Genomic DNA, 24,877 nt, shown 5'->3' with positions numbered 1-24,877 from the left:
TGGAGAGAGTGAGGGGGAAGGATCAGCAGTCTCACATGAAACTCGAGTTCTGCCAAGTCAGACACTGAGAAGACAGAAGGAAAAGGGGATCAGGATTAAGTGAGCATTAGTGACTTTCAGCTCTTGGAATTGTGGAGGAAAACACTTCCTCCACCCTCTTAGGTTCGGTGTTTGGGAATCTGCAAATTAAATTGTTAAAAGCAGATAACCATGAGAAAAAATACTTAATAGTTTCCTGGCAGTCATGTACACATGTGACATTTGGACCATAAAGCTGAGCACCGAAGAATTCATGCTTTCAAACTGTGGTGCTGGAGAAGACTCTTGAGAGTCCCTTGGACAGCAAGGAGAACAAAACAGTCAATCTTAAAAGAAACCAACCCTGAATATTTTCATTGGAAGGATTGATGCTGAAGCTCCAATACCTGATGTATTGAGCCACCTGATGTAAAGAGCCGACTTATTGGAAAAGACTCCAATGCTGGGAAAGATTGAGGGCCGTAGGAAAAGTGGGCGACAAAGAATGAGACGGTCGGATGGTATCTTCGACTCAATGGACATGAATATGAGCAAACTCTGGGAGATGGTGACAGACAGGGAATCCTGGAGTGTTGCAGTCCCTGGGGTCACAAAGAGTTGGACATAACTGATCAACTGGACAATAACAACAACATGCAAAGCTTCACACAGAAATGTGACTTGAAGGGGAGGTGACAACTGGGAGTTGATATACTACTTAATAAATGACAGGGAATAGGAGATAAAGGCATCTTCTGAGAAACTGGTGACTTGGGGGAGGAGGGGCACTGACAGGAGAACAAATAACATTTCGGAAAGAAAAATGGTACTTTAGGAGGATATATGGGAGATAGGGGGGTATTGTGAAAATGTCTGTTTGTCTGGTGCTTGGAACTTTTCTCTAATTTTAAGACTTTTTCCAAAACTCAAACAACAATAGATAGGTTGATAGGTAAAGCAAAGGTGAAAAGTCTTAGGCAGATCTTATTTATCTATGAGGAAATTTTCCCTAATTTTAAGTCTCATTCCAAAAGTAAATCAAAAGTCAATTAAAACTGACTCAAATGTATTTCTTTTTAGAGCTGAATAACACACAACTTCTTCATCCATTCATCTGTTGATGGACATTTAGGGTGCTTGAAATACACAGAACGAAAAGAATGAAAGAAATCCACAGACATTTTCAGATTTTTTAAAGCTATGGACATAATTGCAGTGAGCACTGGGGTACATGTGTTTTTTTGGAATTTGCTGTTTGATGCAGAGAACCCAAAGCTGGTGGTTCGTGACAAACTAGAGGGCTGGAATCGGGAGGGAGGTGGGAGGGTGGCTCAGGAAGGAGGGTTCATATGTATATCTATGGCTGATTCAGGTTGGTGTATGGCAGAAACCATCACAATATTGTAAAGTAATTATCCTCTGATTAAAAATAAGAATTAGGAAAAGTTAATTCATTTAAAAGGCAAAGACTCAGGCAAATCTTATTTCCCTATGAGGAAAGATCTATGAATCAGTGTTTAAAGTTACATATAGCAAGTTTTATGCCACTATTAACCATTACAATACCTCAAAACATCGACAGTACCCATAACAACAGTAGCTACATCTTTAGGTCTCTCTATGTATCTATATATATAGATATATATAGTGATAAAAACTGGAAAATACAAAAAAGCTATCAATCAACACCACTAAATAGTAATGACAAGTTTGGTTGTTTGAGTGCTGTTTAAACAGCTGGTATTAGGGCTCAGTTTGAGTTTGTAAAGGGCGTCTCGGGGGGCTCTTATGGTAAACAACCCAACTGCAATGCAGGTGACTCTGGTTGATCCCAGGGTCTGGAAGATCCCCTGGAGAAGGGAATGGCAACCCAATCCATTATTCTTGGCTGGAGAATTCCAGGGACATAGGAGCCTGGTGGGCAACAGTCCGTGGGCTCGCAAAGAGTCGGACACGACTGACTAACACTTTCACTTTGAACATGGAAAACTCAACAGTCCTGATGTTTCTGCTTAAAAGTAAGTTAGATGCAGAGAAACATGGCTTAAAATGCCATTTAAATTTTCATGATACACACACAATACAAAAATATTTTCCTTTAATAAAGATTTTCTCATCATTTTTAATGGGAAACAACTAAAATCTCATGGAAACAGTGCAGTAGGGAAATTTTTACTATTGAGTTTTCAAATCATATATTTTTTTCCTTCAAAATCTGTATACATTATTTTGATGTCTCACAGGTAGGTCCTGATATAGATTTGATCTGCCTGTAGATAATACAGAGGACACTCGAGAGAATTCAGAAACAAATTCAGCAGCACCTGGAAAGAGACAGAATTATATTCTTTATCTAAAATACTTGAGTTCACAAAGTATTAGCTAAAACAAACAAACAAAAAAACCCTGAGACCTTTCCTAGTGTTCTGAAGCATGAAACATATCTGTATATGACATGACACAAAACACAAGGTAATTGCATTCTCTGCCCAGGGTCGCTCGTGTGGCTGAGGACCAGAGCCTCTGGCTTCCTCGTGCTTCATTCATTTACTCAGGAACTACGCGCAGAGGGGCTGGGACAGCACTGGAAGTACAAGATGGAGGTGCCCCAGCGCACCCGGAAAACGACACGCTCTAAAGTGGGAAACCGGTGAACAGGCAGCTTCCACACAGACTCATAAACTCTAAGACAGATACAAAAGACGGCACAGGGACACTCAGAAGGGACAGCCAGCTTCGTGTCAGTACTGCCAGCCTTCTGGTGGAGGCGCTATGGAAGCAGATGCCTGAAGGACAGGAAAAAGTACAGGAGACGGAGGGGAGAAGCTCGTACAAAGCCCGCAGGTGAGGACGCGCAGCTGTGGGATCCTACAGTCTGGCTGGTTAGATGCAGAGCTGAGGGCAGAGGAGGGCGGTAAGGAGGTAAGGCCGCCTACTTTGGCAGGACCCAAACTGGTGTGGGTGTTTGGAGCTTTTCCTGAGGCTGAGAGATAAACTGGTGACAAAGCCAGTGACAGAGAAATTTTAGTCACCCACCAAGTGACAGCTGCACACCCGTGACTGTTGAGTCTGGGTTTCCAGCCTTAACCGCCACCAGCGCCTGAGAAGCGGGTGAACGCCACATTTCCTGAGAATAGTGTCAGGTGCAGGCAGACAGTTCCACAGGGATGAAGGCAGTAGAAGAAGGAAATAGCCAGAAATAAAAGAAATACACAGACCTTTAGAGATTATTTTTCAAGCTACAGAACATGATGAATCAATGAGGAAGAAGGATATTTTTCACTATGACTGCTCATGCATTCACATTTCTCATTAGCTATGTGTAAGAAAAAATATTCAACATGGTGTCTGCTATCCAAACAATGGAAAGAGATCCCATTTACTGCCTTCGGTGTATTTCAGAAATCAATGTCCAAATTTAATTCGTACGTTTTGGCAACATACCTTTCCTTAGTTCTCTAGTTATAATCCAGTCCAGCTCCTGCCATATCTGAAATAAGTCAAATATTATTTATGTTTAAGATAAACAAGAGATACTATCATAAGAATGACATCAAACTTACTAAATGTGACTTTTAAATAATACTTTTAGACACTAGACCTAACCTCAAGATTACTTCAGTAGAAAAAAAAATTACATAAATAAAAGAAACTGAATTCCTACTTATTCTCCTTATAGATAACAGAGCATATTTATAGAATGCTATTTAGATTAACTGATAAAAAGTACAATAAATATCAGCTTGTCGAGTACACATAATGTGAAAGAATGAGGGAATGACCCATAATCCTAGGAACGACCCACAAGATTCCTATCTTCTCCCCTAACAGCTCCTGCCCTAAATATGTACTGAGACCTTTATTTTGATTTCTAGGTGAGGATCGTATTCAAATGGAGGAAGTAGTTTAAAGTCAAATATTAAGAACGAGAGCACATCTGTGGTTTTCTTTAAAGTTTTCCATTTAATGAAAAGACAGAAAGGTGAGAAAATTTACACACAAGAAACAGTGTCCCAGCAAGTTTCAGTTCTGAAGATGTTTAGCCAGAGGGATTCTCTCCTAAGTGTGAGTTTCCAAACTATGTCCCATAGACGGGGAAGGTCCCACAGGGGTCACTGCAGGGATGGGGAACAGAGAAGTCACAGCTGCAGGGCCTCTGGCCGCTCTTCAGCTACAAGGCTCTATGCTTGTCTCCGTTTTGTGTAACACGGTTCCCTGCAGGAGTTTTCTTTTTTAAAAGAAAGGTTCTTTTCTTTGGGAAAAAAAACAAACTTTTTTAAAGGTATGTGAGTCATTGATTTAGTCAAAGTTCCTAATTCTACAAAAGAAGTAACAAAGGCCATGTCCTTCTTACTGAGTCCAGAGTCCTAGGCCAGCTATGTTCTTAGATTAAGAAAAAACACATAGATTTTTAAATATAATATAGACAAAATGAACATGTAAAACCTTGTTATACAGTTGAATAATGCTTGTGGTGTGACATGACTTTTGAAGTAAATTATGTGTTTTAAATGCATGAACAAGAATAAATCAATATCAAATCCTATTTGTGGCAGTCAATACAGGTATTTTAGAAAGCATACCTATTCTTTAAACAGAGGTCAGGGAACTTGAAGGAGAGAATCTTTAGCTGAATCAAGTGGGCCAAAAGTGAAGAGATTCAACCTTGAAAGGATGTTCACTTTCTCTAGATAGAACCTGGCTTGCTAAAATGACTCAGCAATGAATTATCCACCTTTTGGGTTACTGAGGACAAAACTTAAAACACACAACAGATCTCTCTTTACTGTTTAGCATACTTCTATCCAGGCTCGCATCATTAGTTGGTATATACAAAAAGCATGAGTGTAATCTCAACTATAATCTAAATCTGGTCAGAAGTTGCAGTTGACCTTCATTTCCTCAGTCTGAAGTTTCAAGGGGAGCATCCGCTACCCTCCTCATGAGAAGCAAGATTTACCTAACGGGTGAGTTTGGGACAAGGAACGAAGAAGTGCTTGCTTGGTTCCCAATCTCTTCTTTGAAAAGATGTATGCACGCACAGCACCGTGAACTTGGGTCTGCGGTAGGCAGCCCGCCCCTGGGACGGGGGTCAAGCCTTTGCTTTCTCCCCTTAGGCCTGTGTCTGCGTGGGCAGGTCTCTGACTTGGGATGAAGTGTCTGGAGGCCCGCTGTGACTGCACAGCTAGAGCACGTCCTCCAGGTTCATGGCTCTCAAGTACTACGACCCAACGTAGCTCCAGTGCTGTCAAAGAAACCTTAGGTTGATCTTCTATGAGAGCAAGAAGTCAGATGAGAAAACAGGTTGAGACTGCATGTAACAAGGGCTGCTTTTCTCTGCATCACCATCATGGAAACACCATCAAAAACCATAAACCCGTGTGCATTGACGGAAATGGACATTTTAATCACAATGATTACACAATGAAAACTAGTTGCAATTTAAAGACTCCCCTTCATTGCTATCTCAGTCATCATTCATCCAGGTGAAGTCAAGACAGAGACAAAAGTGAGTTTCATTTACAAGTTTTCAATATTTGATTTAACTACAAACTTAGAAACATTCTACAACTGCTCAGCAAGATATGTTTTAGACATTTAAATCAAAATTCTGTCAGTAAAATAGCAATTAAAGATGTACTCTTGTATAATAACAAAAAATGTTAACCTAAAACCCAAAATTAATCTTTTGATTATTACAAGTTTGTTTAATTCATAAAAATGACTTATCTAGGATTCCTTCAAATAAAAAACATCCATATGTTATTAGCGTTTAGATGCCAGTCAGTCACTTATGGTTAGGGTTAGAAAAACTGCGGTGGGAGCAGCAGAGCCTGGAAATGATTATGAACCACTGCCAAAGTGAAATCAATTGCAAAGTTAATCAAACATCTGAAAGTACACTTTCGGTTACTAGACAATAAAATTTCATTTCTAAAGTAGAATTTCAATGCAGGTTTTAAACAAATTTAAGAATTTAAGAAGTATCTCTTACAAACGAGAGATTTAGAACAAAAAAAATCATTAAATGTCTCCTTGATTATCACAGTTGATTATGGTTTTACTTAGCATGCATAAATAAAAAAAACAACTCGGAAGTTCACCAAATTAAAAATAAGGATCATTTATATCAGAAATCTGAACCCCAGTGAAAAAAATAGAACAGAACTAACCTTTCTTGGTCAAGAAAGTCTCCACGCTGCCATTTGAACGGCGTGGAGTTGAGGTAGAAAACCCTACGTTTGCTCCTGAAATAAGATTTGTATTGAACCCTGAAGTAAGATAGAAATTTCCAACAGAAGAGGGCTCCAGGACTGACCTGCTGCTGAGAGTGCTGAGTAAAGATCTCTTCTGCTGTTTCTCCACCTCAAGTTCGGTGCTCATCTCTGCCAGCCTCTTATTATTCCTGGGGAAGATGGAAAACACCAATTTCATTCATGTTTCCCTAAGTGACTTGCATTTTGTAAGTTGCCGCACAGTAAATGGAATTCCCATCACACTGTGAACACTGAAAGCACAGAGCAGACCTGCTGTAAACAGTGACAGCTCTGACCTTGTTCTAAAGAATGTGTGTCTGGGGCTCCTCAGGTGACAAGTCACAGCTGCGAGAGGAGAGAAAGGGCGTCAGAGAGAAAGGGAGGTGGGCTCACAGCGACACCTGCTGCCTCTGGGACACGCCTGCCCCCAGAAAACAGTTCAGGGATGAAGAAACACGCCATCCCACAAATCCATTTTCAAGCGTTTCCTTTCACCATTCTTATATATACCTTCCACTCATGACCGTGGAGAAATTAAGCACTTGGCTCTGAGGAATCACCTAGAGCCACAAACTTGAGGGCAATGGGTGACAAAAGGGCTAAAACAGCCCCAGGAACAATGACAAGTATGCCCTGCTTTTCCAAAGTTCATTTTATGTTACTTTACTTCGACAAAGGGCCTACATCAGTACCTGTATCTCATAATCAAAAAAAAGAAAAAATCTGAAGAGAATTTTTGGTTTCATTTCAAACGGCAAAAAGTCAAAACAGCGTTCAGTGTACGTTTTAGAGGGAGAGGCACGGCGCTCCCCATGCAGGGAGACTGGCCCCACCGAGCGCCTTCCCCGGAAGCCACACCCCACACCCCAGCATCAAGTCCCACAGCCCTGAACCCTCTCTGGGAGCACCTGTGCTTCCCTTGTGTATGCTTATTTGGGGCATCGACTAGCAGAACGTGCCCTAGGTCCCTGCTCCTTTGCTGTATGCTCTCTGGGCTTATGAAAGGCGTCCTAGGAGGGCTCTGCTTTCAGAGGCGGGGAAGCCTGGACTCGGCACTGCAGGTGGGATCTGCCCTTTCCAGCCTCCAGACACCCCCTCAGTCAGGTCACCATGCCAGGGTCAGCCACTGTGAATTACCCGGCCTTTCACCCCTGCGTGAATGTTCCCCGATTTCACAAGCATGCTTTTACTTAGTGTAGGAAAACTTACCAGGATATCTTATTACTCATTTTTCTTAGGGTGCCCTCTAGCAGTGACTGACTAGCTAGCTTTCCCTTCCTACTAATCTCAGGAACCTGGCTCTATAAAAATTAGGCTTCAGAGACAAATTAATGGACTAAATTTATCTTCTGTGATTCTGTGTTTTGACTTACTTGTCTAGTTCATTTTCCAATGACTTTCTAACTTCTAGTTCCCCTAAGTAGAGTTTCTTATACTTTTCCATCTCTACTTTCTTATAATCTTGAGAAGTTTTCATCCTGGATAGTTCAGATTCCAAGTCTTTAATTCTGAGTTCCATCTGACTTCTTATGGAAGCAATATGCCCCTCTTGGAACTGCTCTGAGATTTCTTGACTTGCTGCTTGTGTCTAAGTCAAATTTAAAAAGATACATTTTTTAAATGATTATAACCTGAATAATGATATTTGTTCCATTTAGTTTTGAGTCAGGAATTCAGAGAGTGATTTTAAATGTGAAAATAAGAAAAGAGGAACTTTAAAATAATCATCGTCAATGTGACATGAATTAAATCTGAATTATAAAATAAATGTGGAATCAATGTTATAGTAGTACTTAAGGAACCGGATGATTCAAAGATTAAGAGGATGAAGTGAAAATTTAGAAACTGAACAAGACAAGAATAATTCAAGAGGATGGTACCAGTTCTAAACCACATATTTGTTTTCCCCGCTCATTGTCTTGTGTATACCAATTGGTCTTATAAGTAAAAGGATTCTCTAGTGAGAAGCATTCTGAAAGATCAATTTAGTGATAACTGTGATGGAAACTGAAATATTTACAAGGAGAAACAAGTGTGCCCCTCCTTCCAGAAATCTACAGAACACACTGCTCTAAGGGAAGCAGAGGAAACACATAAGCTGTATCCATCCAAAATGTAATTTACAATGAGGTGAATTCAAGCACATGACAGATCAACAAATTAACCTGCAAAAATAGGTAGACTTCTTTCCATTTCTCTGCGAGGTCCTGTCTCACTCTTTCTTCAATCTCCCGTTTATACTGCTCAACTTGAGTGCGTTCTATCATCTTCAGTTCTGCATGACTTTTGAGTTTCACTACTTCTTGATCCAACTTCTTGCTCTCTTTCTCTAGTTTCTCAAATTTCCTTGGCCATCCTTTCATTGATAACAACTCCCGTTGAAGAACTTGGTATGTTGCATCCAGGTGCAGACACTGTGAACAGGCAGCTCCCGGCTCTGCTGGAAGATGATCAGTCTGCAAGAATAAAACAACACCATTTAGTTCTGAGGAACGTGGACTGAGCAGAGCCTCGCTCAAACCGAGGATCAAATATATACGATGGTATCTGTATTGGAGAATGTAGGGCCTGGAATAACTCAGAGAATCAAGAAAGAAGTTCAAACCACCAAGAGTCACAAAATATACTCTTCACTATCATCTTAGTATCACAACATTTGCACTTGATTTTACACTCTTTTCTTGTTCTACAGTAATACTTTTCTATCTTTCCTCTGTAGAATGACTGCAAGCCACCTCCTAGTAGAATGCCTCTTACCCCTTTCTCCCATCTTATCCCATGGTTTTTAAGAAGTTTGAGGTATCCTGTATTGAGTTATCTAGGGCTGAGTTAGTAAATGCCTCCCAAAAGAAGATTGTGAAAATAAGACGCTAATGGTTAAATCTTGTAAATATGGATTCTAATCCAATAAGCCTTTTCCTGAACTACAAACAGTTTTTGCTAATTTGAACTGCATTCCAAAGAGAAATGATTCACAAGGTTAAAGAAAGGTTAAAGAAATCCCATCTCCTAAGAGTTTAGTGAGATGATCCATACATTTTTCTGAACAACAAAAAAATGCCTCATTCTTGTAAGCCTTTCTTACTTTCCACAGAATAAGAGACATACCAAACAAAAGAAAGAAAAAATATTTACTGGAATAGCAGTGACACTGAATTGGAAAGAACTTTCCTTTAGACAGAATGATTACTTGGTAAGTCGATGTGATTGGAGCTCATGGTTTTCAAACATGTCTCCAAATTCTTTGACACTTTTCTCATGAAATTCCCTCTCCTTAAGTATGTGTTAGTCCTAGTAACTGATTCCTCCTGGACAGAGTCTGGGGAAACTGCTGTGTGAGTTTTAAAGCTAAATAGCTTCTGAATGTTGCTCTGTGGGGAAGCCAACTCTTAGACTCAGTCAACATGCTGGGAAGAAGCACAGCCCACACACAGAGCACATGTCAGTGTCCCCACTGACAGCCCCCACCTAACGGCCCCTCCAAAAGCCAGCTCCAACACCAGACGTGTGCATGGGGAAGTCTTCAGAGGACTCTGGTCCCCACCTTCACGACATCCCGGCTGATGCAACTGGAGAAGAAATGAGCGGGGCTCACTCACTGAGCCTTGCGCCAGCGCAGACTTGTGAACAAAGCAAACGCTGTTCTGAGTCACTGGGCTTTGAGGTGGTTTCTAATGCAGTTTGTTAACAATAAATAACTGGCATAGACACTGATATTAAACATGAGGTTCAGTTCAGTTCAGTCGCTCAGTCACGTCTGACTCTTTGTGGCCCCATGGACTGCAGCACGCCCGGCTTCCCTGGCCACCATCAACTCCCAGAACTTGCACAACTCGTGTCCATCGAGTCGGTGATGCCCCCAAATGAGGTACTGCTGTTAAAAAAGAGCTGAAACATGTGAGAATGCCTTTGAACCTGGAGGTAGGTTGCACTTGAATGGATGCAGAGAAAGAAATGAAAACCCAATGGGCTTCATGACATTGTACACAGAAGCCTGATGGTCCTTGACGATGCTGCCGATGATGGCTTCTAGGCAAGAGAAGAAACGGACACTGAAACATGGGAGGCGGAGACTCTTGCTCTAAAGCAGCTGAAAGTAAATCAATGAGAGGGGTAAGCTATCAGAGAAATTTAAAAGTGCTATTAAATATAAAGGGACCAAGACTCACTGGGTTCAATATCTGTATCCCCTTTACAGCATCTCCACATGTCCAATTGTCACAGGATGCTAAAGGACAGCAATGGCTTCTGGGCTAAGATCAAATCTAGGGTGCTGCCAGGAAAACACGGTCTAAAGGTAAAACCTGTAGACTGTAAGTGTAAGACCCTGGAAAGACTTAAGGTGGTGCCTCAGATTCCTTAAAGGATCTTAAGAGGAAAAGAACACTAAATGTGTCATCCTGCAAAGTTTCACAGGAAGCCCAAGGTGCAGGGCTTCCTTCAGAAAAGATTTTGGAGGGTAACTTTTCCAATGGCGTGAACCCCAATGAAATTCACAGGACACTAAGAGCTTTAAAGAGAACCTTGGCAGCAAAAACACTGCTTGTTTGTTTGACCTAACAGAGACCAAGTGTGAGCTGCCCACTCATGTCTGCCTCTGTGCCCCACAGATTGAAGCCCACCAGGCTCTTCTGTCCATGGGATTCTCTGGGAAAGAACACTGGAGTGGCTTGCCATTTCCTTCTCCAGGGGATAGGGCTTCCCTGATAGCTCAGTTGGTAAAGTATCCGCCTGCGGTACAGGAGATTCTGGTTTGATCCCTGGGTCGGGAAGATCCGCTGGAGAAGGGATAGGCTGCCCACTCCAGTATTCTTGGGCTTCCCTTGTGGCTCAGCTGGTAAAGAATCTGCCCACAATGCAGAAGACCTGGGTTTGATCCCTGGGTTGCAAAGATCCCCTAGAGAAGGGAAAGGCTACCCACTCCAGTATTCTGCCCTGGAAAATGCCATGAACTATATGGTCCATGGGTTCTCAAAGAGTCAGACACGACTGAGTGACTTCCACTTTCACTTTCTCCGGGGGCTCTTCCCAACCCAGGGATCAAACCTGGGTCTCCTGCATTGCAGGCAGATTCTTTACTGTCTGAGACACCAGGCAAGTCCAACCGAGAGACCAAGACATACAAAATGAGAAGAGGCCTTGGGATTTTCTTAGAAGTTCAATAAAGAGGAATCTGGCTTGGAAACAGAGTCACCTACAGACAGAGGTCATTTCTTATGAAAAGGACAGCACAGAGCTCAGACTGCAAGCACAGAAATAAAAAAATAATATTATCTTTCATGAGTTCACGAGTGATAAGCATTTGTAGTCAACGGAGTTTATAAACCTGATACCAGTAAGGACAGATTTCAAAATGAATGACTTTGCTTCAAGCAGCTTAAAATGATATTTCATCATTTCATCATTTTTCTAGAATTTAAACTGGCAACATTTATTTGTTAAATAGGTTTTTACACATAAAATTGACCATCTGGTGATGTCCATGTATAGACTCACCTACTGTGTTATTGGAAGAGGGTGTTTGCTATGACCAGTGTGTTCTCTTGGCAAAAATCTGTTTGCCTTTGCCCTGCTTCATTTCGTACTCCAAGGCCAAACTTGCCTGTTATGCCACATATCTCTTGTGTTTCTACTTTGCATTCCAGTCCTCTATGATAAAAAGTACACTTTTTTTTTTTCCCGTGTTAGTTCTAGAAGGTCTTGTGGGTCATCATAGAACTGCTGAACTTCAGCTAAAGAGTTCTAAAGGACAGCACAGAGAGATAAGAAAGCCTTCCTCAGCGATCAATGCAAAGAAACAGAGGAAAACAACAGACTGGGAAAGACTGGAGATCTCGTCGAGTAAATTAGAGATACCAAGGGAACATTTCATGTGAAGATGGGTCAATTAAGGACAGAAATGGTATGAACCTAACAGAAAGCAGAAGATATTAAAAAGAGGTGGCAAGAACACAAAAGAACTGCACAAAAAAGATCTTCGTGACCCAGATAACCATGATGGCGTGATCACTCACCTAGAGACAGACATTCTGGAGTGCAAAGTCAGGTGGGCCTTAAGAAATGAGCAAAGATAGTGAAGGTAATGGAATTCCAGTTGAGCTCTTTCAAACCTAAAAGATGATGCTGTGAATGAGCTTCACTCAATATGCCAGCAAATGTGGAAAACTCAGCAGTGGCCACAGGACTGCAAAAGGTCAGTTTTCATTTCAATCCCGACGAAAGGCAATGCCAAAGAATGTTCAAACTACTGCACAATTGCACTCATCTCACATGCTAGCAAAGTAACGCTCAAAATTCTCCAAGTGAGGCTTCAATAGTACCTGAACCGGGAACTTCCAGATGTTCAAGCTGAATGTAAAAAAGGCAGAGGAACCAGAGTACAAATTTCCAACATCCCTAGGATCACAGAAAAAGTAAGAGAATTCCAGGAAAACATCTACTTCTGCTTCATCGACTATGTCAAAGCCTTTGACTGTGTGGATCAAGCAAACTTTGGAAAATTCTTACAGGGATGGGGCTACCCAACTACCTCACCCGCCTCCTCAGAAACCTGTATGTAGCTCAAGAAGCAACAATTAGAACTGGACATGGAACATCGGACTGGTTGCAAATTGGGAAAAGAGCACGTCAAGGCTGTGTACTGTCACCTGCTTATTTAACTTACATGCAGAGTACATCACGCGAAATGCCATGCAGAAGTAATTACAAGCTGGAATCAAGATAGCCGGGAGAAATATCACTAACCTCAGATATGTAGATGACACCACCCTTATGGCAGAAAGAGAAGAGGATCTAAAGATCCTCTTAAAGAAAGAGAAAGAGGAGAGTGAAAAAGCTGGCTTAAAACTCAACATTGAGGAAACTAAGATCATGGCATCCAGTCCCATCAGTTCATGGCAGATAAATGGGAGAACAATGGAAATAGTGAGAGACTTTATTTTTGGGAGCTCCAAAATCATTGCAGATGGTGACTGTACCCATGAAATTAAAAGACGCCTCCTCCTTGGAAGAAAAGATATGAACAACCTTTACAGCATATTAAAAGCAGAGATATTACTTTGCCGACAAAGGTCTGTCTAGTCAAAGCTATGGTTTTTCCAGTAATCACAAATGGATTTGTGAGTTGGACCATTAAGAAAGCTGAGCACCGAATTGATGCTTTTGAACTGTGGTGTTGGAGAAGACTCTTGAGGGTCTCTTGGACTGCAAGGAGTTCCAACCAGTCAGTCCTAGAGGAAACCAGTCCTGAATATTCATATGATGGATTCTGAAGCTGATGCTCCAGTACTTTGGCCACCTGATGTGAAGAACTGACTCACTGGAAGAGACCCTGATGCTGGGAAAGATTGAAGGCAGGAGAAGAAGGGGACGTCAGAGAATGAGGTGGTTGGATGGCATCACTGACTCGATGGACATGAGTTTGAGCAGGCTCCAGGATTTGGTGATGGACAAGGAAGACTGGCTTGCTGCAGATCATCGGTTTGCAGAGTTGGACACAATGGAGCAACTGAACTGGCACATAAAATACTAAATGCTAATGAAAGTTTTTTAAAGTGTGGCTATAATGACATTTTACTTTCTAAAGATGCTCTAAACTAATTTTCATCAGTGGTTCAAGATATTCCAGGTTTTGTTAAATCACAGCTTACTAAAATAATCTTTGAAAAAATCCCATGCAAACCCCATCTCTTTAAAGAGAAATCCAACCTGGGAAAAAATATATTCTTTCAGAAAGAAGGGTTCTATAGAGACATAGTATTAGTTACTGGTGAAGAGAACAAACCAATATTAAAAATGATTCATTCTCTAAAATCTCACAGAAGGGTTTGGATTACAAGAGAAATTCAGAATTCTCAATCAAACCATTGCTAAAATTTCTAGACTCAAACATATTTGTGTACCAATGTTTATGGCAGCATTATTAACAACAGCCAGGAAGTGGAAAAAACCCCCCAATTTCATTGACAGAGGAATGAACAAACAAAATGTGGTCTGTATAAAATATTGCTTTTCGACTGGATTCTCACAATATTTTAAATTAGAATCTTACTACAAAAATCATTAATTTTATGACTTTAGTCCACTTCTTCTATAAAGAGGAGTTATGCTACCGGTAGCAAGCAATATCAGTAAAAATACAATAAACTCTTAATTTTTTCCCCCAATTATTTTACAATATTGTAGTGCTTTTTGCCATACATTGACATCAATCAGCCATGGATTTACATGTGTTCCCCATCCTGAACCCCCCTCCCACCTCCCTCCCCATCCCATCCCTCTGGGTCATCCCAGTGCACCAGCCCCGACACTTGTCTCATGCATCCAACCTGGACTGGCAATCTGTTTCACACTTGATAATATACATGTTTCGATGCCGTTCTCTCACAATAAACTCTTCAATCAAAGAGGTTTTTCACACTGTCCAAAATATTGTCATATATTAAGAGTAAAAAAATTAAAATTCTTCCTCAGTATGACAGAAATTAAGAGGCTGACTTACCAATCTTGTACTTAACAGGTTTTTCTGAAGCTGTTCAATTTTAACCACCTACCTGCTTTTTGACTGTAGTTTGTAACTTGGCATTTTCAATTTCAAGTCTAAAATGCAGATTTAAAATAATTATTCTCACACATAGGTTTTGGGTTTTTTTTTTTTAGATTTTTTTTGGATATGGACCATTTTTAAAGTCTTTATTGAATTTACTACAACATTGCTTCTGTTTTATGTTTTGGATCTTTGGCTGTGATGCACGTGGGATCTTAGCTCCCTGACCATGGATCAAACAAACCCATACCCTCTGCCTTGGAAGGCAGAGTTTTAACCCCTGAACTCTCAAGGAAGTACTTCACACATAGGTTTTTTAAAATACCACACTGTTTCTGAACAAACATCTGCAGTTCAATTATAGAGGATCTCAGTATTTTGAAAAGTAAAGGATTTGGCAATTGCACTGTTTTCTAGTTGTGTTTTGTGGACAATCAGCTTCCCTGGTGGCTCAAACGGTAAAGAATCTGCTGGCAATACAGGAGATCCAGGTTCGATCCCTGGGTCAGGAAGATCCCCAGGACCAGGATGTGGCAACCCACTCTGGGATTCTTGCCTGGAGAACTCCATGAACAGAGGACCCTGGTGGGCTATACTCCGTGGGGTCCTAAAGAGTTGGATGCGGCTGAGTGACTAACACTTTCACTTTTCACTTGTGGATAATGTGCAAAATATGGAAACAACGGGGGAAAAATATGCATCTCAAAACAGCTCAAAGCCGAAATGTTACCCAGCTTCACAGTGATGTGTTTATTATCATTACTGATTTAATTCTCGTAGTATACTGTTTATCTGCTCTATACTTCAGTTGTTTTCTGTGCTGCTTTAAATCGTACCTTTGGATGTGATCCTGTGTCTTTTCAGCACATCTCATGGCCTCTGTATGTTGATCCTGTGCTTCTTGCAACTAAAAAGAGAAACAAAAGGAAAAACAACTGTTGTAACTACTGATAACCTAGCGAATCCGCCATCATCACTTTCTCTTTCGTCTGCATATTGCTTACAGCTGCTTTCCTGCCATACAGCAGGGTTGAGTTGTTAGAATAGACACCTCACAGTCCACAAGCTGAAAATATTTACTGTTTGCCCTTTGCAGGTTACTGACCTCTCCTCTAGCACTCAAATACAACATCATCCATGCTTTAAAATAGATTTTCTGAAATAAACACACAAATTTATAAACTGGACAAATGGGGAAAGACAGAAAATTACCTTATGGTAACATATATTTCATTTTATTCCAAGCACCACATCAGTCATCATTTTAAATACCCACATATGTGAATGACCACGGATCTTCCAGTGATTAGGAGAGTTAACACTGCTGTTGGTGACAACCAGATGCTTCAGGGACTAGTGCGAGAGGCAGGAGCTACACAGGAGCTAGAATGCATGGGCTGTGCTCCAATTCCATCAGTTCTGAGCTGTGAGTCCTGGGGCAAACTACTTAACCTTTCTGTATCTCAGTTTCTCCATCCAGAAAATGGAGATAATGGTAGCATCAACCTCAATGGGATGCTGGGAAGATTAAACTGGGGACTATACATAATGTATTGAGAAGAGGACGTGGCACACAGTACGAGTTGTTTGTAATTGGCGTTATTACGGTCGCTGTATTTTACCTGTAAAACAATTTGGTACTTCAGGCAGACGGCATGACAACGGAAGTGGTCTTCTACACAAGTCACAGTGAACTCACTCTCCATACCGTTGCAAGGGGGCAGTAAGGGGGAGCATGAGGCCCAGAACACACGTGTCCAGTGCTTGAAAACCGTTCACTGACTCCACTAACCAACTAGGACTTCAGTACTTTTCTCCACTTACAATAACTGGTAACTTCCTTCCTCTCTGTCCTACTCAGTGGACAATGACCACCACTTAATATGCAAACAGCACCTCCCGAACAGAGTGGTGCAGAACAGCACACGACCGTCAGAGCAACGGTGACGTCACTGCTATGGAAATGTTACCCGGCTGCTAAATCAAAGTTCTGAATCAATTCATTCCCAGCAACTGTTAATTAATGTCTAGCAAGTACTCAGATGAGAAAATTAAGGTTACCAGGTATGGACATCAGAAAGCCATCCCCAGAACCTGAGGCTAGGAAGGTTAGAAATCCACAGAGGCCTGAAAGGCTAGATATCCATAAATCCCACTTCTGGCTGCATAATGAAGGAACCCAAATTTACATTTTACTACCTGAGTCAGGGGGGGAAAATGAGCATTTAATTGAACAATTCTCCTCTATTAGACTAAGCACTTTCAATTTTACAATTAATTACTTTAAATACATTTTAATAAGAGTTTTACTATACCAGCATCTCCAAGAAGAAATTATTGGTATGGATGAAGTTCCTAGTTGTATCTTAACAATTGTTAAGCTAAACTATTTTCCATTTATGCAAGACAAGTGCTCTGCATATTAAGATATACTCCCTGTTAGACTAATGTATACTTAGACAAGATTCCCCCTCATGAAAAAAATGGCAATGTAAAATGAAGGGCTATACTGTACTTCACAAGACTAGATGACAGGGCTGAAGAGAAAAGGCTGAATGAGAGCTGCACAGTCAGGAAAGCTCTGGAGGGGAGGGACTGGGCGCCAGGTCTGAATAAGTGGAGGACTGCCCCAGAGGAAAGGAAACTGTGAAGACAGAAAGGACAGTCTGAGCAAAGGTCAAGGAAAGGTGAGATCAGCCAGTGAACTCTGAGGATAAAATCCAACCACAGGAAAATAAAAACATGTCCATCCAGAAATGCGTAACTCAGTGCTCACAGCAGGATTATTTGTAGCCGCAAAGTGGAAACAACCCAAATCTCCATCAACTTATGAATGGATAAATGGCTTAGCCACGTACTGTTTATTGTTTGACAGTCAACAGAAATGGAAGAACTGATACGCGCTATAACATGGATGAACCACAAAATGACCTCAAATGAGAAAAGCTAATCCCAAAGGAGCATACTGCATGATTCCATTTATATAAAATACCCAAAACAGGCATGTCTACAGAGACAGATATTAGACTGGGGGTTGCCTGGGACTGAGGGAGATGGCGTGGTCATAGGAGGTAGCTAAGGGATGCAGGGTTTCTTTTGGGGTTGTATAAATGCTCTAAAATTGACGGTGGTCACAGGTGACACCTATCTAGACTAAGAGATACTGAACTACACACTTGGAATGGGTGAATTATATGATACATGAATTATATCTCGATAGCTTTTTAAAAATCCAAAGGCACCATCTAGATAATCTTAATTCTCTATTTTTGATGTAGGCATTATACTCCATCTGAGTACCCCATGCTTTTACAATGTATCAAAAATGAAGAGAAGGCAGTGCCTAACTTCAACTGGTTTGTATAATACACTGTCTGCACATTATTCTGAAATGCACAAAATAAATATATACAGAACTGCACAGCCATTCAGAAAAGTGAAGATGAGAAATGATAATTTTCTGGAACATTCCATTAAACATTATCCTCTGATTTTATCTGGCTTGCCTCATCATGGTAATACAGGGATCACGAAATAAAATATTGTTCAATCGAAAAAAAAGTCTCTCCACAGATGTATAGAACAGACTTTTGGACTCTATGGGCGAAGGCGAGGGTGGGATGATCTGAGAGAATAGCATCGAAACATGTATATTATCAAGTGTGAAACAGATCGCCAATACAGGTTGGATGCATGAGACAAGTGCTCGGGGCTGATGCACTGGGATGACCCAGAGGGATGGCATGGGGAGGGAGGTGGGAGGGGGGTTCAGGATGGGGAACACATGTAAATCCATGGCTGATTCATGTCAATGCATGGCAAAAACCACCACAATATTGTAAAGTAATTAGCCTCCAACTAATAAAAATTAAAAAAAAAAGAAAGAAAGAACTCCAAAAAAAAAAAAAAAAGAAACATAAGTCTCTCAAGTTGTGTGATGATGCACAATTCTCCACTTTCCTAAAGGTATATAATATACAAAAACAATATATATAATGCAAATGGCAGAATGAAAGTCAGAGTTTAAGAAATGAGTGCACTTAAAGATTAAAAAAATTATAGTAAATTACTAGTAATGCATATAAAAAAGGAAGCTGTCCATGAAAAAGAGAGTCCTAAAACACTTTATCCTATGTATTCACTGTCGACACATTGAATTTCACACATACCTGACTTGTGAGTTGATGTAAGTTCTTTAAATCCCGTGCCTCAACTTCTAACTTGGCATGATAACGTGACATGACCTCCAGGGACAGCTCCGACGCAGACTGCTTTTTGAGGCTATCAGCCAGTTCTTGCCGAAGTTGTCTCACAACTGCCTAATAAGATGCTCTGTCACTGAGTTTATCAAATCACTTTACTATGACGTTGTGTTAGTAATACATAACACCAACATATGGACTTTGAAAACTATCACCACACACAGCAACTCACCTCTGTCCCTCCTCCCTGAATGTGGTTGCAGACCCAGAAGGGCCCCCCACCGGCCTTCCTGATATTAAGTTCCTCAGACGAAGGAGGCAGCCCCACTGTCCACGCCCTGCCCCTCCCGATAAATCTGCAGAGCTCCACCACCTCACGTCCAGAATGAAACAGGTGTGTAGGTGGGACAAGCAGTGGAAAATTCCACCCTGTGGAAACATTTCTCCTCTTTCTTTATTAGAGGCTTCGATTAACATCAGAGATCTTCACATATTCAATTCAGTGCTCAGATCTTTCCAACAGATTCCTATCCCAGCAGTAAAATGAGGCCATTCCCTTGGGGCTTCTCTGTCTGATATCTGGTCGTGTGTCTGTGTTAACCCCAGACCCCTAATCTCCCCCTGCTCCCCGCCTCTGCCCTTGGCTGACCACCAGGCCCCCCTGCGGAGCACAGGGGCTCTGCTCAGCGCTCTGCAGTCACCGCCTGGGAGAGGACCTGGGAGAGAACGGATACGTGTGTACCTGCACCACCGGGCCGGGCACCCGAAACTGACGCAGAAGTGTAAACCAACTACACTCCATCACAGAAGAAAAACACAATTTCCAAATGAGGTTGCTCCCATGGCCCTCAGGGAGCCTCGATAGCCTGGCCTCCACCTGCCTCTGGACCGCAGCCCCTACAGCCTGCTCCCTGACTCCCTCCATTCCTGCTGCTCTCAAGTCCTGCCACCCTTCATTTTTAGTGGACACGCTTGTATCTAAACGGTAGTAACTGATACTGAATATGAGAACTATGAGTAAATTGTTTGTAAACATATTCTAAGTAAATAGCATAAATAGCAGTGGGAAGATTAAAACAAGAAGAGCTTGGTTAAAGCTCACCACTTGAGTCCCAAATTATGATTTAGTGACAAGTATATTTAAATGACTTGTCAATGAATTCTCAATTTAATGGCAACTCTTTAAAGAGTAGAGAGGTCGTAAGAATAAATGATTCAATTCTGAAATGTTTTCCAAGTTAATTCAAATTTACATGAATAAAACTAAAGTTATACCAACAAATATGACAGAAAGGTATGACAAGCTATTGAAGCCAAAGTACTATATATAAGTGATAGCATCTAGGAAACATGGAATTGACTGTCAAGGTAATCCACGTAACTGAAGCTTAATTTCAAAATATTCAGTTTAGGTTTGAACGTTTATCTGCTTCATCATGATACTGACATGTGGTTACATAGAGATTAAAATTATTTTCTGAATAGTAAAAGAGTAAATTACTAATACCTGTCTATATTAAAAATGTAGAATTTAATCTCTTAACATTTCATAAGCGACACGGTGTCTCTACTCAAAGTGAAGCATCTCTCTCGGGTCTAATTTTTATTTGCTGGATACAAGGTGTGCTTTTTAGCCTGTTTTAGAGACCATAGATTCATAGCCTGTGTATTTTTTATATTCAGCTAGATTCAACATTTAGGCAGAATTAAGAATCACTTTGAATTTTCTTTCAGGAAGTCTGAGAATTATTTCTCCTTCTGGATACTTACTTTTCTTTCTGCTTTCTCATTTTCATACTGACACAGTCTCTCTTCTAAATGATTCAATTTGTTGATTAACTCCTTGTTTCTTTCCTCCAGCATCAGACCTTGTTTCTCATGTTCAGCATGAAGATTTTCCACGATCTGCTGAAACTGGTCTTGGATGCTAATGACTGTCTTCTCTTTACTGTCGGCTCTATTTTGTGCATTATCCAGCTGCTGTCGGAGCAACATGTTTTCACTCTGGAGTTGAGATAACTTCTCCTCTAAGGATTCCTGCTTTCCAAGGTATTCCTTCACTTTGCCTTGTTCGTTCTGATACATGTGTCCAATATACTGCTTTTGACACTCCGCTTGGCGTAAGTCTCTCTGGACACGTTCTAACATCAAAGTCTTTTCTCTGAGATCATATCTCGTCTGATGCAGCTGGATTTTTAGCTTATTGAATTTATTTTCCACTTTAGAAAGTTGCTGGGAAAGCATCTCATTGTCACTTTTCAGCTTAGCCATATCGAACTTCATTGGGTCCTGCAAGCGTAACCTCTTGTCTTTTGCTTTCTGGGAGGCAAGTGACAGGTTTCTTTGTGATATCTGACCTTGATCATGATTGTGTATGGCAGCAGCCAGTCTAGAGTGGTAGGATTCCACTTCTGTTTCTAGTCTTTCTTTGCTTCGCTTTGCGTTCTCCAGCTCAGGGTTTAGCATTGTATTTTCAGCTACCGGAACGTTAAGCTGGCCAGTATGCTGGAATATGGTCTTGGACAATGTTTCCTTGTTCAATTTTATTGTGTCTATTTCCAACCTTGGCATGGCAATTTCATCCTGCATGTGGCTTTTGCACAACAGACCTTTTGCTTTTCTACCACTATCAGAAACCTAAGTGAGACAAAAGAGACTTTTAGTTAGTGCTCAATAAAATGACATTTCACCATTTCCTCTGAAATGAAAGACTAACCTGTATGTTTAGACAGTGAAAAGACTGCACCAAGTGGATCTCCAAATGGAAAAAATAAGGTTCGATACAAACCTCAGACCTTATACAAGCAGAAATTCCCAAAGGTTCAAAAATTTAATTGAAGACAATGAATCCATGAAAGGAAAAAGAAACCCCAAGGAACTTTTCAAGAAGCTCAGAACTGGAAAGGGTTTCTCTGAATTACAACAAACCCAGAAAGCTTAAAATAAAAGATTTATAGATCTAACTACACTTAAAAATTGCATCTGATGTGGTATATTTATATAATGGAAAACTACAAAGCCATAAAAAAGAATGAAATAATGCTATTTGCAGCAACAAAGATGGAGCTAGGCATGATCACACTAAGTGACGTAAGTCAGACAAAGACAAGTCATACTGCTTATATGTGGAATCTAAAATGAACTTATTCACAAAACAGAGAGAGACCCACCGACGTAGGAAACAAGCTTACTCACCATACGGGAAAGGGGTAGGGGAAAGGATAAATTAGGAGGTTGGGTTTAACATATACCATTATACATAGACAAGTGTATATAAAATAACCAGTAAGGATCTACTGTACAACATAAGGAACTACATTTAATATTCTACAAGAAGAATCTGACAAGGAGTGTGTGTGTGTGTGTGTGTGTGTGTGTGTGTGTGTGTGTGTGTGTGTGTGTGTGTGTGTGTGTGTGTGTGTGTGTGTGTGTGTGTGTGTGTGTGTGTGTGTGTGTGTGTGTGTGTGTGTGTGTGTGTGTGTGTGTTAGTCAGTCAGTCATGTCCAACTCATTACGACCCCACAGTCTGTAGCCCGCCAGGCTCCCCTGTCCATGGGATTCTCCAAGAATATTGGAGTGGGTTGCCATTTCCTCCTCCAAGGGATCTTCCCGACCCAAGGAGTGAACCCAGGTCTCCTGCATTGCAGGTGGATTCTTTACAGTCTAAGCCAGCAGGGAAGCCCCATGTACATAATATACACACACATATACATATATGTCTGAATCACTGTGCTGTGTACCTGAAACTGACGCAACATTGTAAATCAACTACAATTCCATAACAATACCACTCGCCACCTTTAAAACACTGCATCTGATAGCTCCTACGCAGCTACTTCAAGTAAGAGCCTTAGCTCGGTACATATTTAAATAGATGAAATTTCATGCAAAAATTGTTTTCTTGAGAATACGCTACCTCTCTAACATTTTAATAGGCAATTGCAAGACTTATACCTATTGACAACTGTACTAAGCACTTCTACAAACATCAATTAACTCATTAGCGATAGTGATTCTGGAAAGGAAGAAGTTAAAACTATGTAAGTAAGCTGCAGGCTTTTCACCAGGTCTTCTGACTCTACTAGTCCTCTTATATCAAACCACAGTCACTTCCCTAGTACAAGCATATCAATACAAAATAATCCTCCTATTTCATTCATGGTACATACACTAATGGTAAATAAGGCAAAATTTAGAGAGCTCTTCTCAGAGAATCAAGAGATTGTTTTCTGCTGCAGTAACTTTCATTATCTCTTTATACTGTTTAAAATAGTAAGATGGGGGAATACAATGAGAAACATAATTATCACTAAATGTATACTATGGCATATCTATCACTGTTTTCAAAAGTTCCTTGTACTGAAGGAGGACACTACACAGAGCAGAGGGTTCGTTTTCTCGGATATACAAGAATGACTTCCAAAGTATGGTCTCTGAACTGCCTGTACTTTTCCTCCTTACCTTCAGTGGAAGTGGTAAATTAACCTAATGACCAAGGAAGGGAAATCACTACTAAATACCAGAACAGCTACTGTCAGTAGCAAGCTCTTTTTTACTTTTTCTTCCTTGGTGGGAGGGGACTTTCATAAGTTTATTCCAAAGAAACAATTTTTTAAGTGTACAAAAGTATTTTTACAACTGATGTCGCAGTTTTTACAAACTGAGAAACTGTAAACGATGTGAAGAGCCGTTGACAGGGCACTGGTTACAGAAACGAGAGTGGAGCCGGGGGCGGACTCTGACTGAGACACCGGAGGTGATGCGGGCGAGGAGGGGCGCACACGCTCCCCCCAGAGCACGAGGACATGGTGTGCAGCGCAGTTGACGGGGAGCACACGCGGTCTGCCCGGCCTAAACCGCAGTCAGGGTGCCTGCTCCTTCGAGACAGTCGCAGAAATTTTGAGATTAATTCCTATAGAAAATATTAAAGGCCTCTCCTTGGATGAGGCCATGGTGTGTCCCGACCTGACTGCTGTAGACAAATGGATTTGAATTACAAATAGCACTTTCCCGAGCTCTTCCCGAGAGCTTTTCGCTGTGGGAGATCTGCTGCTAGGACCTCGGGGATGGGACCCGGTCCGTGTCTGAGAGGGACATTGGGTGGGGGAGTGAGTTCCTCTGCTCTGAGATGCCACTCGAGAGCTCTGCAGAAAGAAGGACAATCAACTTCGAGAGTGTCTGGTTTCTACCAACTGCTGGAAAAAGTCCACGGGGAGCATTCCTGCACCTCTCGAGGATGCCAGTTAAACACACGTATCCTTGAGGACTCTACTGTGAGGGAGAACCCAGCTGGGAAAGCTGGAGCCAGCTCTGAGCTGTTCATGGGGCAGGTGGACTGGAGGGCTGACGGGCACAGAGGGAGGGAGGGGGTCCATGACCCTCAGCCACCTGCCAGATGGCAAGGGGGAATTTTTAGAGTAAAGCATGTCGCCACCCGCGGAAGCAGTTTCAGATGACTGAGTTAAGTCATCAAGGTTATTCACGTAATCAATTTGGTCTTTGACCTACACTTAAATAATACTGTTTCACAATGTCCTTAAAATATGTATAAAATATACCAAGTGTACCAAGGTGATAAATATCTTAATCAAAGCAAAAGAAGAGGCTTCTTAAAAGAACAGGTTTTTATCAATAGGATAACTTTATCAACAGAGTTTCTAAATTATGTTTTCAAAGTAAATGTCCCTTCAACAAAGGAAGATTTTCTATGTTGCCACTATTCCTTTTACAAACTATTTTTTAGAGGATAATATATTTTTAAGTTAATTTTTTTTTTTTTTTTACTTTACCTTCTTCTTTTCATATGCTGTTTTCCTTGCAGGCCTAAAAAAAAAAAAAAAGATTCTTTTCAGGCT

The 24,877-nt window shown here is 41.0% G+C and overlaps 1 protein-coding gene across 1 annotated transcript in view; it reads right to left on the bottom strand.

Annotated features, from left to right (window-relative positions):
* Positions 1-1,624: 1,624 nt before the first annotated feature.
* The window catches only part of LOC136157105 (ankyrin repeat domain-containing protein 26-like), a 209,646-nt gene continuing 186,393 nt past the window's right edge, over positions 1,625-24,877 (bottom strand). Inside the window, exons 22-31 of the mRNA XM_065919137.1 lie at positions 24,812-24,845; positions 20,793-21,659; positions 18,990-19,139; positions 15,657-15,727; positions 14,828-14,873; positions 8,441-8,731; positions 7,649-7,863; positions 6,338-6,424; positions 3,463-3,508; positions 1,625-2,342 (exon numbers count right to left, since the gene is read on the bottom strand). Coding sequence (XP_065775209.1) covers positions 3,481-3,508; positions 6,338-6,424; positions 7,649-7,863; positions 8,441-8,731; positions 14,828-14,873; positions 15,657-15,727; positions 18,990-19,139; positions 20,793-21,659; positions 24,812-24,845 — 1,789 coding nt within the window. The 3' untranslated portion in view covers positions 1,625-2,342; positions 3,463-3,480. The remainder of the gene's footprint in view (positions 2,343-3,462; positions 3,509-6,337; positions 6,425-7,648; positions 7,864-8,440; positions 8,732-14,827; positions 14,874-15,656; positions 15,728-18,989; positions 19,140-20,792; positions 21,660-24,811; positions 24,846-24,877) is intronic.

This window comes from Muntiacus reevesi, chromosome 2, assembly GCF_963930625.1.
Source record: "Muntiacus reevesi chromosome 2, mMunRee1.1, whole genome shotgun sequence".
In the NCBI taxonomy this organism is placed as follows: domain Eukaryota; kingdom Metazoa; phylum Chordata; class Mammalia; order Artiodactyla; family Cervidae; genus Muntiacus; species Muntiacus reevesi.
The sequence above is the reverse complement of the archived record's forward strand: the minus strand, read 5'-3'. Positions and strand labels throughout refer to the sequence as shown.